This window comes from Pseudopodoces humilis, chromosome 30, assembly GCF_049639895.1.
Source record: "Pseudopodoces humilis isolate 2021_Gansu_Grassland_sample_001 chromosome 30, ASM4963989v1, whole genome shotgun sequence".
Classification (NCBI taxonomy): domain Eukaryota; kingdom Metazoa; phylum Chordata; class Aves; order Passeriformes; family Paridae; genus Pseudopodoces; species Pseudopodoces humilis.
The window spans coordinates 3958302-3978490 of record NC_142229.1 but is presented as its reverse complement, the minus strand read 5'-3'; the positions used below and the strand labels follow the sequence as shown (position 1 = coordinate 3978490).

At 48.9% G+C, this 20189-nt stretch overlaps 1 protein-coding gene across 10 annotated transcripts in view; it reads right to left on the bottom strand.

Annotated features, from left to right (window-relative positions):
* Positions 1-17041, bottom strand: part of AAK1 (AP2 associated kinase 1) — a 65490-nt gene extending 48449 nt beyond the window's left edge. For 3 of the 10 annotated variants that reach the window (XM_088068293.1, XM_088068295.1, XM_088068296.1), the window contains exons 1-2: positions 16855-17019; positions 16458-16766 (exon numbers count right to left, since the gene is read on the bottom strand). In XM_088068293.1, the coding sequence (XP_087924419.1) occupies positions 16458-16620 (163 nt within the window). In that variant the 5' untranslated portion in view covers positions 16621-16766; positions 16855-17019. Of the gene's footprint in view, positions 1-16457; positions 16767-16854 lie in introns of all 10 variants that reach the window. The other 7 variants (XM_088068298.1, XM_088068299.1, XM_088068300.1 and 4 more) reach the window with 5 other exon arrangements.
* Between the last annotated feature and the right edge of the window lie 3148 nt (positions 17042-20189).

The window sequence follows — 20189 nt, the reverse complement described above, 5'->3', positions numbered from 1 at the left end:
GCAGCACTGGGGGGTGCCAGGAAAACCACCCCAAATGTCCCCTTCCTACACCTGTAGCACCACACCTGTACCACCACACAGCACCACCTCCTCAGCCCTGCTCCAGATCTTCCCCCACACAGTAATGTGGAACAGAAGAGAGGAAAACAAGGCAGGTGTTGTGCCTGCCAGACAATACCCAGGAAAAGCCTGTTTCTATAGAATCACAGCATATCCTGAAGGGGAAACACCCACAAGGCTCAACCTTGTCCAGCCCCTGGCCCTGCACAGGACAGCCCAAGAATCCCACCACGCTTTGGCCAAAACAAAGCAAGTTCAGCTGTAGCCAGACAGTGTTTGAAGCCCCAAGTGAACAGAGCAGTTTACCCCAGTCAGTCACAGTCCAGGGGCCAGGCTGGACCCTGCCCTGTGCACACACAGAAAAGCAGGTGGGATTTCATGGGCTCTGCAGGACCAAAGGCACTTCAGGAGCCATCGGAGCTCCCAAAACACACTGCATTTCTGTGCTGCTCAGCTGTGCTGATCCAACAGCCTCTGCCAGAGACAGCAGCTACACTGACAAAACAGGAACAGCCTCATCCAAACACAATTAGGCAGAACCTCCTCCTAAAATCCTGCTCAGTGCTCCTCCCAGAGACACGAGTGCTGCTTGCCCAGGAGCTGAGACACACCAAGGGGGCTCCACGACCCACCAGCTGCAATCTGAGCTCTGCAAGAGCAGCTACAAAAACATCTCCAGGGATGTCTTCCCTCTGCAAACACTGGCAAGGTTTGCCTCCAATCACATCCCTCATTTTTTTCCCAGGCTATGTTGGGTTTGAGGAGGAATCACTCCTCTTTTCAGTTAAGGCACTCAAATCATCAGGCTTGAAATTGTCAAGTCACAAATTTCCGCTTTCAAAAATAAAAAAATCACTGTTTCAGTTTGGATTTTCTTCATCACCCTTCCACAAATTAGGTATACCTGGAATTACCACAGCTCCTGACAGACATTGTGAGTACCACCAAAAACTTTTATTCTTCAGTGATGAAATTCTTTTCCGAGACGGACAAACCAGACATGGTTTTCCACTGAATTGTTCCCACCTTGCTGTATTTTAGCTCCATCTCATCCCCCTCAATGCTCTGCATGCAGACAGCCCACTGGGCTCCAGCACTGCAGCTGAGGGGAAGCCAAGTGCTGCTCAGATGTCCCCAAAACTGCCCCAGGAACATTCGCCTGCAGGGAGGCATTTTAAGCTCCAGCTGTACCAGCAGGCACTCAGAATTAAGTGCTCTGCTGAACCAGGCACAAAGCCACTCCATTCGCACAATTCCAATACTTTCTGATCCTTATCCATCAAGAATTATGTCATATTTTGCCTTATCTCACCAGCCAGAAGAACTTCCTTAGCACTTACCTTCCTAAGTACAAGGGCAGGCTTACTCAGGTTTTGTTTTTTCCCCCCAGTCAGGATGCTGTGATCCAGCTACAGGAAAACCACAGTGACTCCCTTGCATGAGGTGTTTCCAGCTCACCATTCCCAAAGCTTTACTAAAACACATTACTGTGTTTTTTCCCCCAGTCACAGCCACAAGCAGCTGTCACACAGACATTGCACATTACCCATCACTGGACATCATCATCTGCCAACACCAGAACCATTTTCTCTCTGCTTGTTGCCCTGAGGAAGCCATCCTGCACCTCTAGCTCCTTCTCTAACTGGAGCAACATACAGTCACTCAAAAAAAGAAAAAAAAAAGTTTTCCCCCAAGTTGCACATATACAACAGTCACTCCTTTCAACTCAAGCTATTCTATGATGTGATTCTTGATCCTAAAGCACCAATGTTTTTGGGCACCTTTTCCAGAGACAGAGATGGCTACAGCAAACCTCAGCTCTGGAATCACTTAAAAAATGGGGTCACCACAAAGAAAAAAGGCCAAGGAAAACAGTTTGGCCAAAGCTAAACAATACAATAATCTGTAGTTATTTCAGACAACAGCCAAGCTCAGCAGAATTCTGCAAGTATATCAGGGAAAAGCTCTCCATGTGCCAGTGCTGCTCCCCTACAGCTCCCCACAAAGCTGAAGGGATGCCCTAAGCCTGGTTCCTCACACTGCAAACCCAGCATGAAGATGGACAAGTGCCTGATGTGTAGGACAGGTAAAAGAGGTGCCCTGGGATCCTGTCCTCTGAGCACACTGGGGCTGCTGACACCTCCAAAAAACCTTCCTGTGACTGCTGGGAAGCGCCACAGGGACCACACCACGAGTCTGGAGGAGACTCCCCATCAGCTCCTATAAAAAGCATCACACTGTCCCACAAAGCCAGCAGCAACAGGGAGGAGAGCCAAGGAAAACAGTCCTACTGATCCTGCCTCGTGTTGTCATCTGCTGTGACCCTCCACACAAGTAAATATTTGCTGGCATATTTTAATACAGGCTTTTTATTTCAATAATAGCTCCCCATGATTTGCATTAGGATTACAGTGCTATTTTTGTGGCTATTAATCTGCACCAATGTATTCTTTCTGCTGTCTTTATTCCACTCTTCCATTGCCCAGCAGGAGGGTATTGCTGCACATACCTGATGAAAACACACCATTTCAAATCCCATTTTCCCCATTTTTATGCCACTTCTGCATCACTTCTGAGCTCTTTGTTTCCAGGACAGGATATTTCACCCCAAATTAAGCTTTCTGTTCCAGTATTATTCCTTGTTATTACCAAATGTGCCCATGAACCAGAGGCAGCATTGTGAAGTGCTCTACTGTGATACACAATAAGGGGTTGGAATGAACAGGACCACTGCACATTGCTTTTTCTGCTTTATGAAGCATCTGCAACACCTTTAAAGTCACAGCGTGTCAGCATTAACATCTTTACAGAAAAATACAACTCCCTCATTTTCTTTTAAAGTCATTTGAGGCATAATTTAGAAGGCACAGTAAAGCAAATTTGTGCTGGAACTGCACCTCTGGGTGGTCCCAGAGCAGACCCCCTCAAACCACAGATCTCCAAGTAAGAGAGAGCAACAAGTCATCCCAACAGGATGGGACTGAAGGTTCTCCCTTCCATGACATTTTGCCTATGGCAGAACATGCTACCAAGAGGAAGAAACACTTCTAGGGGTTTCCCAGCACTGCCAGGTACTACAAAGGATTTCACCTGACTCAGCCTCTCTCTGGCAGGACTTACACTGCCCACAGTCCCTCCCAGCACATCTTCTAACCTGTTCTTTCACTATTCTACTCACACTCCCCACGTGCTCTGCAGCAATTTATTCCTGGCTGTTGTTACCCTGCCACCACTAGGAATTCTCACCAAAATCTCCACTGACTTTCAGCCCCAAGTTCTTCCCCTACACACCAGTGTAGCCAAAACCCATCTTTTCTCCACAGCCTCCTGGGTGTGGAGATGAAGGATGCTATCCAGAGTCTTTTCCAGATGATCCAGCACAAGAGGACTTGAAGGACTCAAAGCAGTGGTGATTGTACCAATGTTCTCCTTTGTGTTTGCATTCTGTTGTTTTAGTACTACATGTTGGAGAGACATGACACTTGGGGTTTGGGATTTAATTATGCCTGTGACTCACTCTCCCACCCAATTCCATAATCCTCTGGTTACAGTAGGGTATTTACATGCCATTTTATATCCATATAAGTGAAGATTATTCACCCCCAAGTTGCAGGCACAGAAAACACACAGTCTGCCCCAAGGCACAGGCCTGCATCACTTCTCAGGAGTACATGGACAAAACCTGTGTTTGTTCCCCTTAACCCAGGCTAAAAAAAACAGGATTTTGTGTACCTGGGCTAAACTGTGTCAACAGTGAGCACACTGAGAGGGTGTGCTCAGCCACAGGCTCACACACAGACCCACAGGTGTAAGTGGTACATGCACAACTGTCTGAGGTGACACTCAGGACACACCACACACCCAACAGCAACAGGCTCTGCTCCAGGCAGGCCTGAATGTGATCTCCTGCTCTTACTACACCCAAATGTCTGTAAACAGTGCATGTGTTTGTGCACATGTGTGTTATAGACCAGAGTCCAGTTCTGAACGAGAACAAAACAAAGCCTCATCCCCTGCCAGCAGCCTCCCCAGCTGAGAAGAGCAGATAATAATACTAAATTAAACAGGGCCTCTCTCAGCCCAGATTTTCTACCTCAAAGGAAATAACAAGCTTTAGTTAGTTGGTTTTTGTTGTATTTTTTAAGTCCCTTGACCCATCTGAAGCATAACAGTGCCAAGTTTAAGGGACTGCTTCAATCTAAAAGGCTGTCCCAGCATCTCCCAGAGCAGTATTTGGAGCGAGCTATCTCAATGAGTTCTGCATACCAGGAACACAAAGCACTGGTCTCTGCAGGGCACACAGGAGGGCTCTGGGCTGGGCTGCTCTCCTCCAGCTCTGAACCACCAACACACCAGTCCTTACAGTGCACACAGGCCTGAAAGCTCCAAAGCAAATGAGACTGCAGAAAACACTGCACCACGCTTCCTTCCAGCACAGTGCCTGAGAAGCTCCCCGTGCTCATTTCCAGGAGGAGAGATCCAGCTCTGACCTCACCATACTCACCTGTACAGGGAGTTAAACACACTAAAACCAAACAGGAATCAGTGCACATTCTGGCTGGTTCACTGAGCTTTCAGTTGTGGCTTCGTCTGCTCCTTTGGGCTGTTTCCACTGCCTCTAAACAGCACTTTAAAAGGTTTTACCCTGGAACTGAGATAGAACTGCTCTGGGAAACTTACCAAATCAGATCTTGAAACATCAACCACCAATTAAATAGTCTGAACATTTAAGTTTTATCTTGAGGGCAAAAAAGAAAGGGCACACTACTAACTGCAGCTGAAAGAGCCTCATCTGTGTAGGGAGCAATGGCCACAGTAACTCAAATCTCAACCCTGTTCTGACCATTTTAAGTGGCTGTAGGAGGCAATCAGAGCTCCAGAACTGCAGGGAAAGCAGAAAGCACCTAGATAAAGCATAGAGGATATCTAGTACTTCATGACAGGAAACCTCAAACGTGCACAGTATCAGGACAATCAGCTGAATCCTGCATCTCCCCAGATGGAAAACTAGCTAAGAAGTTAGCCAGGTATTTTCTGCAACAGGACCAGGGATTTAATAGTGAACACACTCAAAAGAAGATTGTAACAGTTATAACTGTAAAAAGTCAGGAGAGCTCAGAGCTGAAGTGAACATACAGGAAATGTATTTTATGAGTACTTCTAGTGATACCTCAGTTGAAGAAACTACACAAGGGACACAGATACAGGTTGTGTGTCAAGCCAGCCAAGGACAGAATCCTCCTGGCATAGGACAAACTCCTGAAGCATATTCAAGCTTTGCTGGGCAAATCAGCAGCTCCCCTTCCCTCTCTGCAGAGCATGTGCACAGCTTGTTTTTCCTCCTAGCAAATGCTGGGGCTTCCCAGGCTTCATCCTACTGCCAGTGTTGGGAAACTGAGGTGGATTCTGTGCTCACCCAGTTCATACTCACAACAAGAGCAGCTCTGAGCAGGGTAACAACTGTTTCACTCAGTCCATAGCAGAGAAATACATGTGCAGCCCTACAGCTCCCAAAGTTAGGCACTGTCCTCCCAATAATAACCATTTTAAGCAGCCAGAAATTCTCCACACAGCTCACACTGGAGCTGGGAAGAATTTGATCTGCACAAAGTCAATCTGCACATAAGCAGCAGTCTGCACATTAAAGCAGCAAGCAGAGGAGCCTCCACGCCTGGCCAGCAGAAATCCCTCAGGCAGCCTCACACCCAGCGAGCTCTCCAGGCACGGAAAGCCCAGCATCTGCGTCAGCCTGGTGCCCACACAAAATGCAACTGGGATTCAGTGGGAGGCGTGAAGAAAAAGGGAAAAAAAACTAAACAACCAGTTTCAAAGATACCTCCAGAGTCCATCAGACAACATCTATCATCGGGGCAAAGGTCTGCTTCCAAGAGAGCAGAAGAGCCCAGACAAAGCTCTGCTCATCACAAACCCTTCCCACTCCCAACTCCAGAAAGCAGCAGCTCTTCCAACTGCAGCTGCAGCACTGCTTAGGCTTTAAAAACCACCAGGAAAACTTTACTACAACATCCAGCACACCTGAGCAAAGGACTTCTCCCCAGGTAAAACAAAGGCTTAAGCTCACACAGAGTTCATGGGTCAGACTCACAGCCAGGAGAAAGCAAGGCCATAGTCAGCCCTACACAGATTTACCATAGCTGAGAATCCTAATGTGATTATCCAATATTACCACCATAATTATAGGGCCCTTGCTTAATGTCAGTGCTGCAATATCTAGGCCATGACAAGACAGATTTAGATTTACAAGCTCCACCCTCTCCTTTTAAATAGGCAGGACGTCAGCATCGTTAATGTTGGTGTGGCAGTCCCAGCCACGAGTGCCTGAACTGTGCAAAATAATCCAGCGAGGAAACTCGACCAACACCACACCAGCACAGCCTCTACCTCTCCTGATTTTAGGAGACGGGGATTGGTTGTCTAGGGATGGTGGCAGCTTTGGGAGTGAACATTCAGTCTATCAGCTGTGATACCCACAACAGCAAACAGACACAAAATAATTATATAGAGGCATTTTCACTTCATGGATGACCCGGGAAAAGCAGAACTACCTCTTGTCACTTTCCTGGGGGTTTATTTTGATACAGTTGATTTAAAACCATTCAGCTTCATTGCTTTGTATGTTTCAGGACCCCATCTCATTACAGAACTCCAGGAGACACCTCACCCTCCACACAATCCTCCTGCAACTCCCAGCCAGGTCCATGGAGAAGGACAAAAGAGGAAGCTGTAAATCACAACACAGCAGAGAAAGGAGGGGAAGGAAATTAATCTCTGCCATGCAACAGCATTTTAGAAGCCTAAAATAATCAGTGGACAAGATCCAGGCTGTGCATTAAATCCACGCTCTTGTCAGAACTCCAGTCCAAGGGCAGCAGGAGCTCAGCACTCTGAGAGCAGCAGCACAGCCCAGACACCCCAATTCAGGGTATTAAAACCTCCTGGAATTTGCAGTATTTGTGACAGCAATTTCATAACAAACAGCAGCTCACTGGAGGCAATGGAACTGTACTGGCTGCCACAGCAGGAAGCACGTTTAGGTGTTCACGTGGGTAGATTTGCTGGGCATGTGCTCTGCTGCACAGCCCTGTGCATCCACTCCATTACTCCCTGATAGGCAGACTTGGAAAACGAAAGCTGATAGAACAGTGTTTTATTACTATGCAGCAAGACATGCTGCCTCCAAATAGATTACTTGGCAAGGCAGACTCAGTCCCTCTCTATTGTAACAATTTTAGTCCTTGAACTTCCAGTGTAAGCCTGAAAAAAAAAAAGTAAAATTAATGGGTCATGAATAACTCAGGGCTTAAAAAAAATTTAAAAGAATCATTTGTTTAGTTATCAGTCAGCCCTTTAAAAAGCACATTTCAGCTGCTATTATTCCCAGCAGTTGCTAATAGCATCCGAGCCCTTGTTCATCTCCAAGTGAAATTAGCACTGGCATCAACATGCTGCAGAGCATGACGGGCTCTGAGTGAACACGACTGGAACTGCAAAGCCAGCAAGAAGCTGCAGCAACTGCAGGCAGCTGAAAAGCTTCCCTGGAAAGGCAAGGAAGCCATGAATCACGTCGGCAAGAGAGGAGACAAAAAAGCAGAACTAGTCAAGCAGAGAGCAGGTTGTAGCTGGAGGTGTAGAGGAGGCATGAAGATGAAGATGAAGATGAAGGCCAGGGCTGGGACTGGTCCTTAACTGGACTGGCTTGCAAGGGCCAGGCAGAGCTGACCATGAAGTGTCATGGTAACAGCACACTCCATTTGGGAAGCAATTATGCAAGGATGCAAGGACAGCTCATGGCAACAGACAAGTGAGGCATACAGGAATTCTGATTCCTATGGCAGCACCCAGAGAGGCCTCCTGAGCACAGCAGCAGGAGAACCACGAGCAGAACTCCACTGCACAGGCTCCAGGAAGAGCCTGAGCTCACACTCAACAAGACTGAGCTTCACAGCAGTGTAGGGAGGCTTCTCTCCAAGCAGCTTCCTCTCCTTAAACCCAGGAATCCAGAGTTCAACCTTTCCAGAAATGCCAGATGACTACAGGTTGTGGGAACCTGTGTAACTACAGGTTACAGGTACCCTTGGGCCACTGAAGTGCCAGCTCCCTGAGTAACAGGAAAACACAATTTAAGGACACATCCCACTCCTCTGCAGGGCATATGCTAATCCACCCCTGAAGATAGCAATGAACTTTTCAACTCCTGAGTGCATACCAAGCATGGAGAGAGGTGTCCACTACCCCACCAGGCAGGTCTCAGGGAATTTAAACTCTCAGGTACAGACAGGAGCACAAAGTATCCATCATTCAGCATTTAATGGGAGGAAATACCAGCTCTACATGAAACAGGGCTTTGGGTTTTCCACACATACACAGGTGAAGAGGGAGAGGTATGAACTATCTGTCTGTTCATTTGTCAGATGTCTAGGAACAGGAAACAGTTGCAGGGGTCCAGAACCTGCAGTCTTGTGACTGTTACCAACTCTGTAACCACTGGGGATTGAATTCATCGGTTCAAATGAACTTAAATAATTGCTTTCTTTATTTATATCCCAACTTAAATAATAAATATATCACTAAATACATCTGTTGCAGAATAACTTTCAAAGGTACAGAGTAAGGATTCCTATGTTAAGTGTAAAACAAAAGCAAAAGGTAGAAAACATCCATCTGTCCCCCTTCAAAAACAGCATCATTTTAATTTTTAAAAAAATCCAATACATTTAATCCTGTCACATGTTGTGGGTGAGCAAGGCTGAGTTTGTGTGTTTCCTGTGGTCTCTGAATATCGGGTCTCCAGAAGATCCTGTGTGTCAACTCTCACACCATGACCAGCTGTACCATGACAGCTCACACCCTCTCTCTGGACAGGCCTCCTAAGGCAGCAGCACATGAGAGTATTCTGGTCCCTAGCACGGTGCTGAGAATCAGCAGGCACAGGGAAGGGCCAGGAATCTCCAAGGAGCAGGGACAGGCTTTGTTCTGCATCTGCATTATGTGACACAGGGCCCTGGTCCATGATAAAAGTTCCTGGATACTATGGTGGCATGAATATTAATGACCCTGTGATTAAAATACCAAGCAAGAGTTATATTTGCATTTAATAAAAGACTGTCCCTGCTCTCCTACACAGTCCTTATCAAATGGCTTCATCTGCATGGGCTTCAGCTTCTCATTTGTAAAATAATTTGATAAGCCTCCCTTCCACCATCTATTTGTCTGCTCTGCAGAGAGGGGACAGGCACAGAACCACAGGTTGTGTGACACCTCACACGCAGAGCCTTTGTGCTCTCCAAAGAGCAGAGACAGCTCACAGTTCAAACTGCAACTGGTAATGGAGCACAGAAACAGAAGGGTAAACTCATATTCACATATCCAAGCACATCTGCTGACTCAAAAGCAACAGGTAAAGGACAAAAAAACAGGCTCTGACATTCAGCAGATTTGTTCTTCCAAGAAATATGTGCCCAAGGATCACAGAACAGTGTGACCTGCCTGTACTGCCCCCTCCCCTTCTCTCTGCCACACTGTCCCTCCTCCATCCTTTGCCACCCCACATCCCACACACCAGGGCTCTGTGATGCATTTCTTCATTTCCTTGCAAACATAACCAGTAACAGCTACAAACATAAGAACCAGCAGCATGTCACCAGTTGGGTGTGCAGCTCTTCAATCCCTGCACACACACAGGTGCTTTCACAGATCCTTCCAACTCCAGAGGGTGTTTTCCTTAACAGTCTCAGGGTATTGTTCATGCCACCAGCCATCTGCATACCCCTGGCATTAAACACTCCTTGCCAGGAGTCATGAAAAGAGTCATTACAGCAGAGCCCTGGGCCAGCAGCAGCCACAAGTAACCTTCCTGTGGCCACACTGCAGCCCTAAGTGAGGATTTCCCACCGATCCAGCTCCCTCCCCCCAAGCAGCAGCTCAGTGCCAGAAATGTCTTTATGGCTGAAGCACTTCCCGAGTCAGAAGCCATTAATCCTTCAGAGGGTCACAACAGGTAACTGAAGTAACTCTGAGTTAGCAGGTAGGTCATGCAGAGAAGGCACATAAGGCAAAAGGTCTCCACTTCTGTGCTTCTCACATCAGCACTGATTTCTTATGGTCCTTTTAAGTATTTCAAAACACTTTGAAAGTCAAAATTTCACATCACTCTCATAAATATCTGAATAGCACCTCTGTACAACCCGGGATAGCTGTGAAGTCACAAAAACATGTATAACATACGAAACTAAGGGTTCCTCCTGCCTGCTCTGGTGCCTTGAAGAGAGAATGATGTTCAGTGACAGCCACAGGAACCAGGCACATCATGTCCTCATGGAGCATTCCGCACATCTTTGAGACAAGCTTGAGTTTATTTTACTGCTGCCACTTGTGCAGCAAAAGCACACATCAGCCCTGCAAGCATCATTTTGCTTACAGAAGGAGAGACAAGCTAAGATGATATCTGAACAACAGCTGTGCAATTAGAAAGCCTCAGAAGATCTTGCATTTTGCCCTTACACTCAAGAACATCTTGTCAGATTGCTTTGTAAGTTCACACAGGCACATTTTGGGGCCCCCTAAAACAGGCCTATGATCACCTAATGGGAAGGAAACTGGTGTGAGACCAACAGTGAATGAAGATCAGCTCTACCTGCCCTCATCACAGCACCAGCCAGCTTCCAGCTCAGCTCTGGGGGGATGCACACGCAAATCCCTGCTCAGGGAACTCAGCTGCTGATGGCTTTTTTTATTTTTAATCTATGAGATCACCCGTCACTGGTACATCATTTGTTTCTGCAAAATCATGAAGCAAACCAGATGCCATGAGCATTTCGTTCCAAAAATGTCTTTAATCCAATCCTGCAACACATGGCCCAGTGTCCTGGTGTCAGCAGGGGTTCTGCCACAGAGCAAGCATGAATTTACACCCAAATCACACATGTGCCAGGAGCACGTTCACTGAAATCACAGAGAGGCAGCACTTGACAGGAAACACAGACTGCAATTAAAACACCCAATCTGGAAGGCCAGAGATCAATTCCTGACTTGGCCACACATGCTCTGCATTGTTTCACCTCCCAATCTGAGTTCCCAGCAGCCCTAAAAGGGGTGGAAAGACACATTCACAGACTGTGCCAGGGCTCAGATACTCTGGGTAGTCAGAGCTCCTCAATTAGAGGAGCTGCAGCAGCTCCCCTCTGTTTCACTCTGCTGCATCACACTGTGGGCAGCTAACAATAACCTTCATTTCATTTAGTGGCAATTCCTGGACCTCCTACAAAAGGAGAAAGTTTCCATAATGACAAAAAGCCACAAATGAGAATTACTTTGCAGTGCCTCACTTAAGCCTTTCCAAATCTTTTCCTTGTGCTTGTAAATCACTGTCAGTATTGTTCCAACTCTCAAGAAGTACAGTAGCCAGGATCTGATCCAAGGAGGTTTGCTTCCAGCGTGATACCACCACAAGGACATCCTGTGCTTCCCCTATCCAAGGAAGTCAGCACCTCTTCCTGGGAAACTTACTTAGTTACCTCTTGTTATCAGAAGATAACTCCTCCATAAACCAACTTTGCTTGTGGCATGTTCTCCTCAGAGATTTCCTGTCTCCTTCCACATGTAGAACACAAGTAAACACTTAGCACAAGTGAAGGCAAATTGGTTGTGACTTTCCAGAGAAGCAGCACCAGCCCTGCAGCTGGCACGGTGCCTTAGCCTCAGCCTGCCCAAAACATTTACACTGAGAAAACATCACCTTCAAGGGAAGCAGTTCCCTGTCCCAACACAAGTGTGCAGCACCTAGCCACTCCTGACCCCTTATTAGCCATGATTAATACAGGTGGGTGAGCTTGGAAGGCAAGAAATGCTAAATGCAGAGTGGATTCCAGCTTGTCTTCAGCACATTTGTAACTTCCCACCTGCTCTCCTCAAGCTGCTGACAAGCTCCTGCACAAAGGGGAGCAGGCCCATGCCACAGTAAAAACATCACAGCAGTGCACCAGTAACCAGAGGTTAGCAACCTGTTCCTTTATAACTCCTAGAACACTACTGCAAGACTCCACCTGGAGAGTCAAACCATGTATTACCTCCAGCCAGAATCACAAAACTCAGCTTTCTTTTACTAACTGACAACTTCATAGCAGGACTGCTTGAAACAGAAACTGGTTTGGTTTAACATGGAAGGTTCCCTCCTGGGAGGATGACTGTGCTGGGCTAACACTGCCCCTAAATCAGCTTTTAGCTACCACAGCAGTTCCACAAGGAACCAGACCCCTTTTGTGACAGGCTGCACAAAGCCCACTAGCCAGGCCGGGCCAGTCTCTGGTCTACACAACTTCTTACACACTTAAATCCACTAACACCTGCTTTTCCTCCCTGATTACATCTCAGGACACAGCACACACTGTCCCAAGAAAAGCTGTGCTGCTAAAAGCATCAAAACACTTGGGATACCTCAACATTTACCAAATAACTCCACTGGGATTCTTCACCAGTGCCCCTGCCTTCTACTCTCAGAAAAACAGACTGCTAGAACACAGAATCAAACATCCTACCTGGCAGAGCAGAGTGCAGAGTACACGTTCTGCCTCACAAGAAACACAGCAAAAACAACAGGGAAAAAATGAGAAAATAAAAATCACATGTCCCATTCCAAGAGGAGAAACAGTTTAATTCCTAATCCAAATGTCACTGGTCAGCTGATTAGCAGCTGGGCCCTTGGCTGAAGCTAGAAAGCACTAACTCACAAAATACACTTAAAGCAATGCCTTGAACCCAACCACACTGGAATTGGGTTGAGGATCGTATAAATCTGCAAAAGGTACCTCAGAGGGGTTTGCTTTAAAGTGAGATTATTTCAGAAGAAGCTCACGTGTCATTTTCAGTGACTTCAGGTTATGGTGCTGCAGGGAGAGGAGGTGCCAAGGGTGAGCAGGGCAAGGGTCAGCAGAAACCATCTGCACTCAGGCCAGCCACACCACTGGGCAGCTCACCAGGCATGGGCTGGGCATTCACAGCCTCTCCCAGCTGCTTCCTACATGCACTGGACTGCAGGTCTGCTAAGGAAAGTCAGGATGAACCCTACAGTGTCCTTCTTCTCAAAACAGAGATAAAAAATACAGCTGGCAAATGTAAGATGATTTTGTGACTTTGCACTGGTTTGTAATACCAACCATTAAATGCTTTTAAATCAAAACTAGCTACCAGCACACAGGCATGTACCTGAAAAACTTCAGTGAAATATCTAACCATTATTAAACCTGAATCCCTTACTTACACACTTTAAGGGGAAAAGACCTTCAGAAAAGTACAACTGATTTTAAAAGTAACTGTTCACAGACCTGCAGAAACACAGCCTGTGCCTTTTGCTAGAAGCAGAGCAAGACAAACAAAACCCTGCTCAAACACGTGCCCCATCAATGTTTACACACCTCGGGACAGCTCAGCACTCTCACAACATTGTGAGTACCGAGTCACACAGAACACAGAGACCCTTAAAAACGGGACACCGGGGTAATCCCCAGTTTTAGCCCGGAGGAGTAGCCATGCCTTGTGGTACTTTGCCACACACACACCTCTGAAACCCCTTAGCAAATTCCTCACTTATGGCAACATCCTTCTCAGTGTTTCTGCTGCTTTGATCCCCATCAGAGGAACACCAACCTCCCTGGAGCTCCAGCATGGGGTGGGGTTTGTTGTTTTGGTTTTTCCCCCTACACACAGGCAAAAAACAAAGAGCAGTATCTGATTTGATCCAACACTCTTTCAGTTTCTTTTCAAAAAGAAAACAGCAAGACAGCAGCCTGACTCAGCCCCAATTGGAGCAGGACAGCTACAAAGACCCAACAAGGAACCACCCATTGCAACACCCTGTTTGTAAAAAAAGCACTAATTCACCAGTATCATAACACCTCAAATTCCTTCTATATTATTCCCATCCACTTCCATCCAAAAGGAAGGGATGCTCCTCCCTGCCCAGGAAGGCAAGTACCCAGACAGAACTATTTTCCACCTAACCACATCAGGTATTTTGGGGGGATCTACACAGGAGCCCAGAGGTACATGGAGCCATTTGCCACCTGGCACAGGCAGTGCTGCAGCCAGGGCACACTCCTCATCAGCAGGGTTGCTCAGCAGAATTCAGGGTGGCCAGGCACAGCTCTGACAGACAGAGGCAAATCCCAACACTTCAATTCCAAAAGTTCTGGTTCGACTCAAGTCTCCTCCACACCATTCATCACGTCATTGATTCTCTCTTTTAAGCCACTTTTACATCTTATTTTTTTTCATGTTTCACATGCTGCACCTAAACACAGGCCTTCCCACTCCTTCCTAAAGCAACGGGGATGAGAGGTACTTCCTTCCCAGACAGGATACTCCTCCTAAAAGTGCTTCCCAGGGGACTTTTCCTTTTAGCAGAAATAGCCACGAGTTGCCTTTTCAGCACTGCTGAAACACCACTGCAGATCCAGAGAGGTTTTCCAGCCGAGGTTTCAGACGTCAGGAGCGCAGGGACCGGGCTGCCCATGAGCTCCCCAGCTGAGTCAGGGAGAAAAGGCTGTTTACCAGCACACTCAGCCACAGGCATGCAGAGCTGCAGCACTTCTGACCCACACTGCTCCCCAGCTGGCCCAACTTTCCTGGAGAGGAAACAGCATTTTCACTGCTCCCAACAAAAGGTGAGAACCTGCAAACCGATACACCAGCTCGCTCTTGTCCCCTCGGAGGCTTCAGTCTGCACACAGAAGGATTTCAGACTGCCACTGCAGAGTCTCACTGTGAGGGAGATACCTGGGCAGCATCTTTCACCAGAAGAACTCTCTCTGCCTCACAGGAACAGAACACAGCACCTGTTTCACATGTGAGGAGCCCAGCGCTGCAGGCCATGCTCCCTCCCACAGGCCAGCCAAGAAAGCAGGAGCTGCAGGGAAAAGCCCCCACAAGCAGCAGCTCCCCCAGGACTGAGAGGCAGGGAAGGAAGGCTCTTCTCTCGCAGGCAATCTGTGCTCCCACCTCCACCTCTGCTGCAGCTCAGCCCTGCTGAGCAGGAGAGCCCGGTGACACACAGCTTCGCTTCCCGGGGCTGTCAGCACAGGGCAGAACCTGCCAGCAGATTACTCATCAGCAAAAAAAGCCTCTCTGCCTTCCCATGTTACCAGGATGAGACCATCCTGCATTACAGAGACTCTGACTGCTTCTCAAGTTTAGCTCATGTACATCCTAAGCTTCCAGGGCCAAAAGGGCCTTGGAAATATCAAGAAAAAAAAAAAACAAAACAGTATAGTTGCTAGTTCAAAGCCTAGTTTCAGTGCTCCTCTCAGCAGAACATATCAGAAACAAAATGTAAAAAACAGTCACAGACCTATTTTCTTGTACATCATGGTGAATTCTTACAAATATGAACACAGGCAGCGTACAGAGAGTCCCTTTTCCATTTTAGGGCTCTCTCTGTAAAAGCCAACACAGGTCCTCCCACTCAGCTCTCTCCCAGCAGCTCCCCTCTCCTTCGCCATCAAAACAAAACACTGTTTTGACTAAATTTGCCCAGGATGCTGCGCAAGAGGCACCAGGAGCAGGTCTAAGGAGGCCAACATCTCTCTGAAGGTCGAGGCTAAGGTTACCAGCCAGAGCCATTCAGGAGGTTTCTTACAGCCCCAACAAATGAAATGTAAAATGATAGTTCAAGCAGCAGAGCTGGTTACAATTAAACAAATGCCACCAGCAGCTTGCTGCACTGCAAGGCCTGCACACGTCATGAGGTCTCTAACTCCTACAATTCATTTTTAGGTCTTTAACTGCTTAATTTGGGGGAAAAAACTAAAAAAAGGCAACTGGGATCAGCACTTCCCCTTGCAGAAACCCCCCACACACAGAGAAATCCCTCATCCCAGGTCACAGCCAGTCCTGCTCAGCCTACCTATGTGCGTAACGTAGCTACAAGGAATTTACTCCAGTGTTTTAATCCTCTCCGCTTGAGGTAGGAAAGGAGGTAACAGCTGAAGAAAGTTTAAGAGTGAAGGACGCTGCTTTCTTTATTTACAGCACCTTGTTCTGCACCAAAATATTTGATAATTTTGGTTTGGGTGTCTCTTTTGGTATTTTTAACTCCTAGTTTAGGAGAAGTAAGAAACTAATAACTTCTGAAAATTCCCCAATTTCTAAAGCATTAAAAAAAAAGCCAAATCCAGCAAACCCACATTGGATTTACAGATGGGAAAACCAGACACGTCAGCTTACAGACACCACCGGCCTGCAATTCTGTCAAGGACAATGAAATATTCAGGAACCTGGGGGTCAAGGAGGAGGCTGGGTGCTCGGGACAGCTCAAGGCCTCCCTTTCAGTCTGGGGAAGGAAAAGCAGCATACGTGGAGCGTTCAGAAAGGCAGCGGGATCTTACCTTCCGCCAGCACCTCGTCCACAGTGACCTGGTGCCGGCCGATGCTGAAGACCCGGCCGATGTAGCCGCTGCCGGGGCCGCTGCTGCCGCCGCCGCCGCCGCTGGTGCCCGACCCGGGCCCGGAGCCGCCCTGCTCCCGGCGTGAGTCGAAGAACTTCTTCATGTCTCAGGAGGCGGCAGCTGCCGGCGATGGGGGCGATGCCGGTGTCAGGTCCCGAGCCCCTCCCGGCTCCTGCCGCGGCCGCTGAGGGGGGCCCGGGGCCGCTCGCCTGGCGGGGCCGAGCCGCGCTGTCCCCCGGGGACTCACACCTGCAAAAGCACAGGGGATAACGGGATTGCGGCGTTTCCCCGCCGGGCCCCTCCGCGAGCCCCGGCCCGCAGGGACCCTGCCCGGTACCTCGCAGAGAGCGGCGGGTGCCTCCATGCGCCCCGCGGGGCCGGCCTGCGCAGCCCCACCGGGTCACGGCGGGGGCCGGCTGCCGGCAGGGCCCGGGGCCCGCATCACTGCCTGGCGGCGCCACCGGCGGCCACCGAGCCCGTCAGGGACAGGGACAGGGACCGACCCCGCCGCCGCCCCCCGCCGGCCCCATCCGACCAGGAAATGGGCCGTCACAGGAAGTCCCGGCTGCCGTCGGGAGCACCGCCCCCGCGCCTCCGCCAGCTGCGGGGCTCGGCCCGGCCCCGCCGCCCCGGGCTGTCCCGTCCCGGAGTGTCCCGTCCCGGGATGTCCCGTCCCAGAATGTCCCGTCCCGCAGCCCTCGGAGCGCCCCCCGCCCCACAGAGCGGCGGCAGGGGGAGCGGGAGCTCGGCGGGATGGCGGCGCCGCGCGCGGCACGCTGGGGGCGGTAGTTCCCCTTGGCCAGCGGTGGGGGGTGCCCTGGCGCGGTGGGGACTACACGTCCCGGCATGCCGTGCGGCTCTGGGCGGCAGGGGGCGCTGTGATGGCGGGGCCGTGAGGGAGCTGTGGCGGAGCGGCCGGGCCGAGGTTGCCCCTCAGACCTGCCGGGACCGGAGACCGCCCCAGGGACAGCGGAAGGGGCCCGGGGTCTCTGCGTCCTCTTCTCAGCGAGGGATGAGTGCAGAAATCCTGTCCGTGAGGAACCACGGCCCACATTAGGGCTTTGCATGGTCACGAGTATTTCCGTTTTTCTTTGAAATAATGCCCTAAACTCGATATTTTTGTGATATAATAATAAGAGGCCATTGCTGTGACATCTAAGTATTAACCTGAAGCACAAGGCTTATCTTCACACAGGCCCTGCCTTGAGAGCTTAAGAAAAAATCTTAAAAGCAGAGTTATCCCAAGGTCTCAAAATGTCTTTAGTGTTTTACACCAGGTACTGGTTTTGTAAAACCTATGCCTTGGATTTGCTGTTAAATTACAGCTTCCTCCTCTTTCCTGCCTGAGTACTGGCAAAATGCTCATCAGGGGCACTGCAGCTCCTCCAGAGCCCAAAGCCATTGGGTCAGGGTTTGGAAAGGTTTAGCTCAGATCTTGGGAAATTTAAATACACTTTGGGTTATTTTCAGCATTTTTTTTCGCAGAAATCAGATTTTCCCAGCCTATGGCATCCATAGCAGCTGACTCCTCATGCACTATTGAAGGCCAGAGTTGGGATTTCAAACAGCAGAGGGAAATGTTAAAATGGCAAAAATTGGTTGAAGTCCCAGAATACAAAACCCAAGCAGCACATGGCTGCCAAATGAATACCTCTATGACAACACCACTCTCCTTCCTCCCCTCTGACTGGGATGGAAGAGGAAACCAAAGCATGGTCCCATTTTCCCAGTGACTATTATTTCCTGTATTGAGGTAATAACTACAGCCATCCTGCTGCCAACCCTGTCCCCAGCGGATAGGCCAGGCCTGGTTGCTTTGGGATGACAGAAATATTTACCCTTCACTCATCCCTTTTCTTCATCCGGCGTCGCTTTGGTCACCGGCTTCCAGCAATGCCAGTGAGGTGGGATCAGCATGTTGTAAATGGGTCTAGCTGGGGTTTTCCTCATAGTGTTTGAAGACTTTTAAGATGCATATGGCTCTCAGAACAGGCAGGTAAAATTGCTGGTGGTAACATTTAGCAGTGCACAGATGCCCAGATCTGACAGCACATCACTACAGTTGTTTTTCTGCTGAGCCACTGTGCCTCTCCACTGTGGGTATTGCTTCTCTTCCACCATCCTTGTCCTCAGCAGGTGCCCACAAGCCCACCCTGCAGACCCCAAAGTCCTCCTTTGACCACCTTCAGTCACCCATAATTTGTAGGGTGGCTCCTGACTGCACCTCGTTTCCAAGTACACCCCAAGTCCACACATCTGGAACTGCAATCATTTCAGCTAGGCAGCCAACACACATGTGAAAACAATCCTTTTTCACTTGCAGGCTTTAATCTGCACGAAACATGCTTGGCTGTGCTTTGGGACTCTGTGATGAATTACCAGTGGTCAATACAGAAGGTTCACGTGCCCTTCAGAATAAATATCGACTGAGTAAAGCCTCAGTTGCTCCTATAATTTTAAATTATTTTTTAAATTTCTCTAACCTGTGGAAATCCCCAGGCATCACTCAAGACAGATAAAACACCCAGTGCAAAAACTGGGTCCCATCACTGGGGATTTCTGGGGACTCTGCAGAACTGAACAATTTCCAAGGAAATTGGGCATGTCTGTACAGTACAGGGAAATGACTCATTTCCAACTAAAGAAGATAAAAGCCACTGCATGCAGAGAGCTGCAGATGCTCTGCTGAGCCTCCTCCCTGGCTCTGAGATGGCTTTTTTTAACTGTACCTGCACTGCAATGCAGGGAGTGTCATACCCATGCACGACTCGGGGCTCCCATGTTCAGCCCACGGGCACACAAACCCCACCCATGACCATTCTGGGGAGCAAAAGCACAGCAGGAGCCATCCCCGGCTGCAGATGCTCAGGATATTCTTCATTTGAGAAGGCACAAGGCTTGGCTGCGCTGCTGCAATCCCAGTGACCTTCATCAGAGGGAACTGAGCCTGAAAGCTCCAAGTGAAGAAGCTGATCAGTGGCCGCAGACACGGCCTGGTGCTTCTCTCATGTCAGAGTGACTCCAGAACGCTCCCAGACTTGTCCTGCAGGGGAGAGGAGCCTCGGTCTGACCGATGCACTCAATCCTAAACACCAAATTTTAAGCTGCTAAAATCCCATGATGCGAGGTTTAAAATGTGTGAGTGTGGTCAGCAGAGTTGCTTCCCTGCACATTGTCTCCCTGATCCCTGCTCCTCCTGCACTGCCCAGAAAATGCATTCAAATCCCCAGGAAGAAGCACATTAATACAGCTGCATCCCTCTTCATCAAACTTTCCAGACAGCTCAGCATTTTCTAAATAAAAACACAGGCCTGGACAGGTTTCCTGCGGCCCCCGAAAGGCGAGGACACACTGGCCCCTTCTGGAGAGCTCGAGGAGCGGCAACGACGGGAACAGAGCCGGCACAGCCTCCTGTGCTTGATGTCGCTTAACTGGCCAGGGAAAACAAAGCCATGGTCACATTTTCCTGAATTCACCGCATAACAATTAAGTCTTAAACACACGGTTATGTTTATCTTGGTAAGGATGTTGGAAGAGCCACTTTTCACACGGGCAAACAGTGATAGGGATACCTGTTTCAAAGTAAGGGAGGGGATACTCCAGTTAGATATCAGAAAGGAATTCTCCCCTGGGAGGGTGGGGAGGCCCTGGCACCGGTGCCCAGAGCAGCTG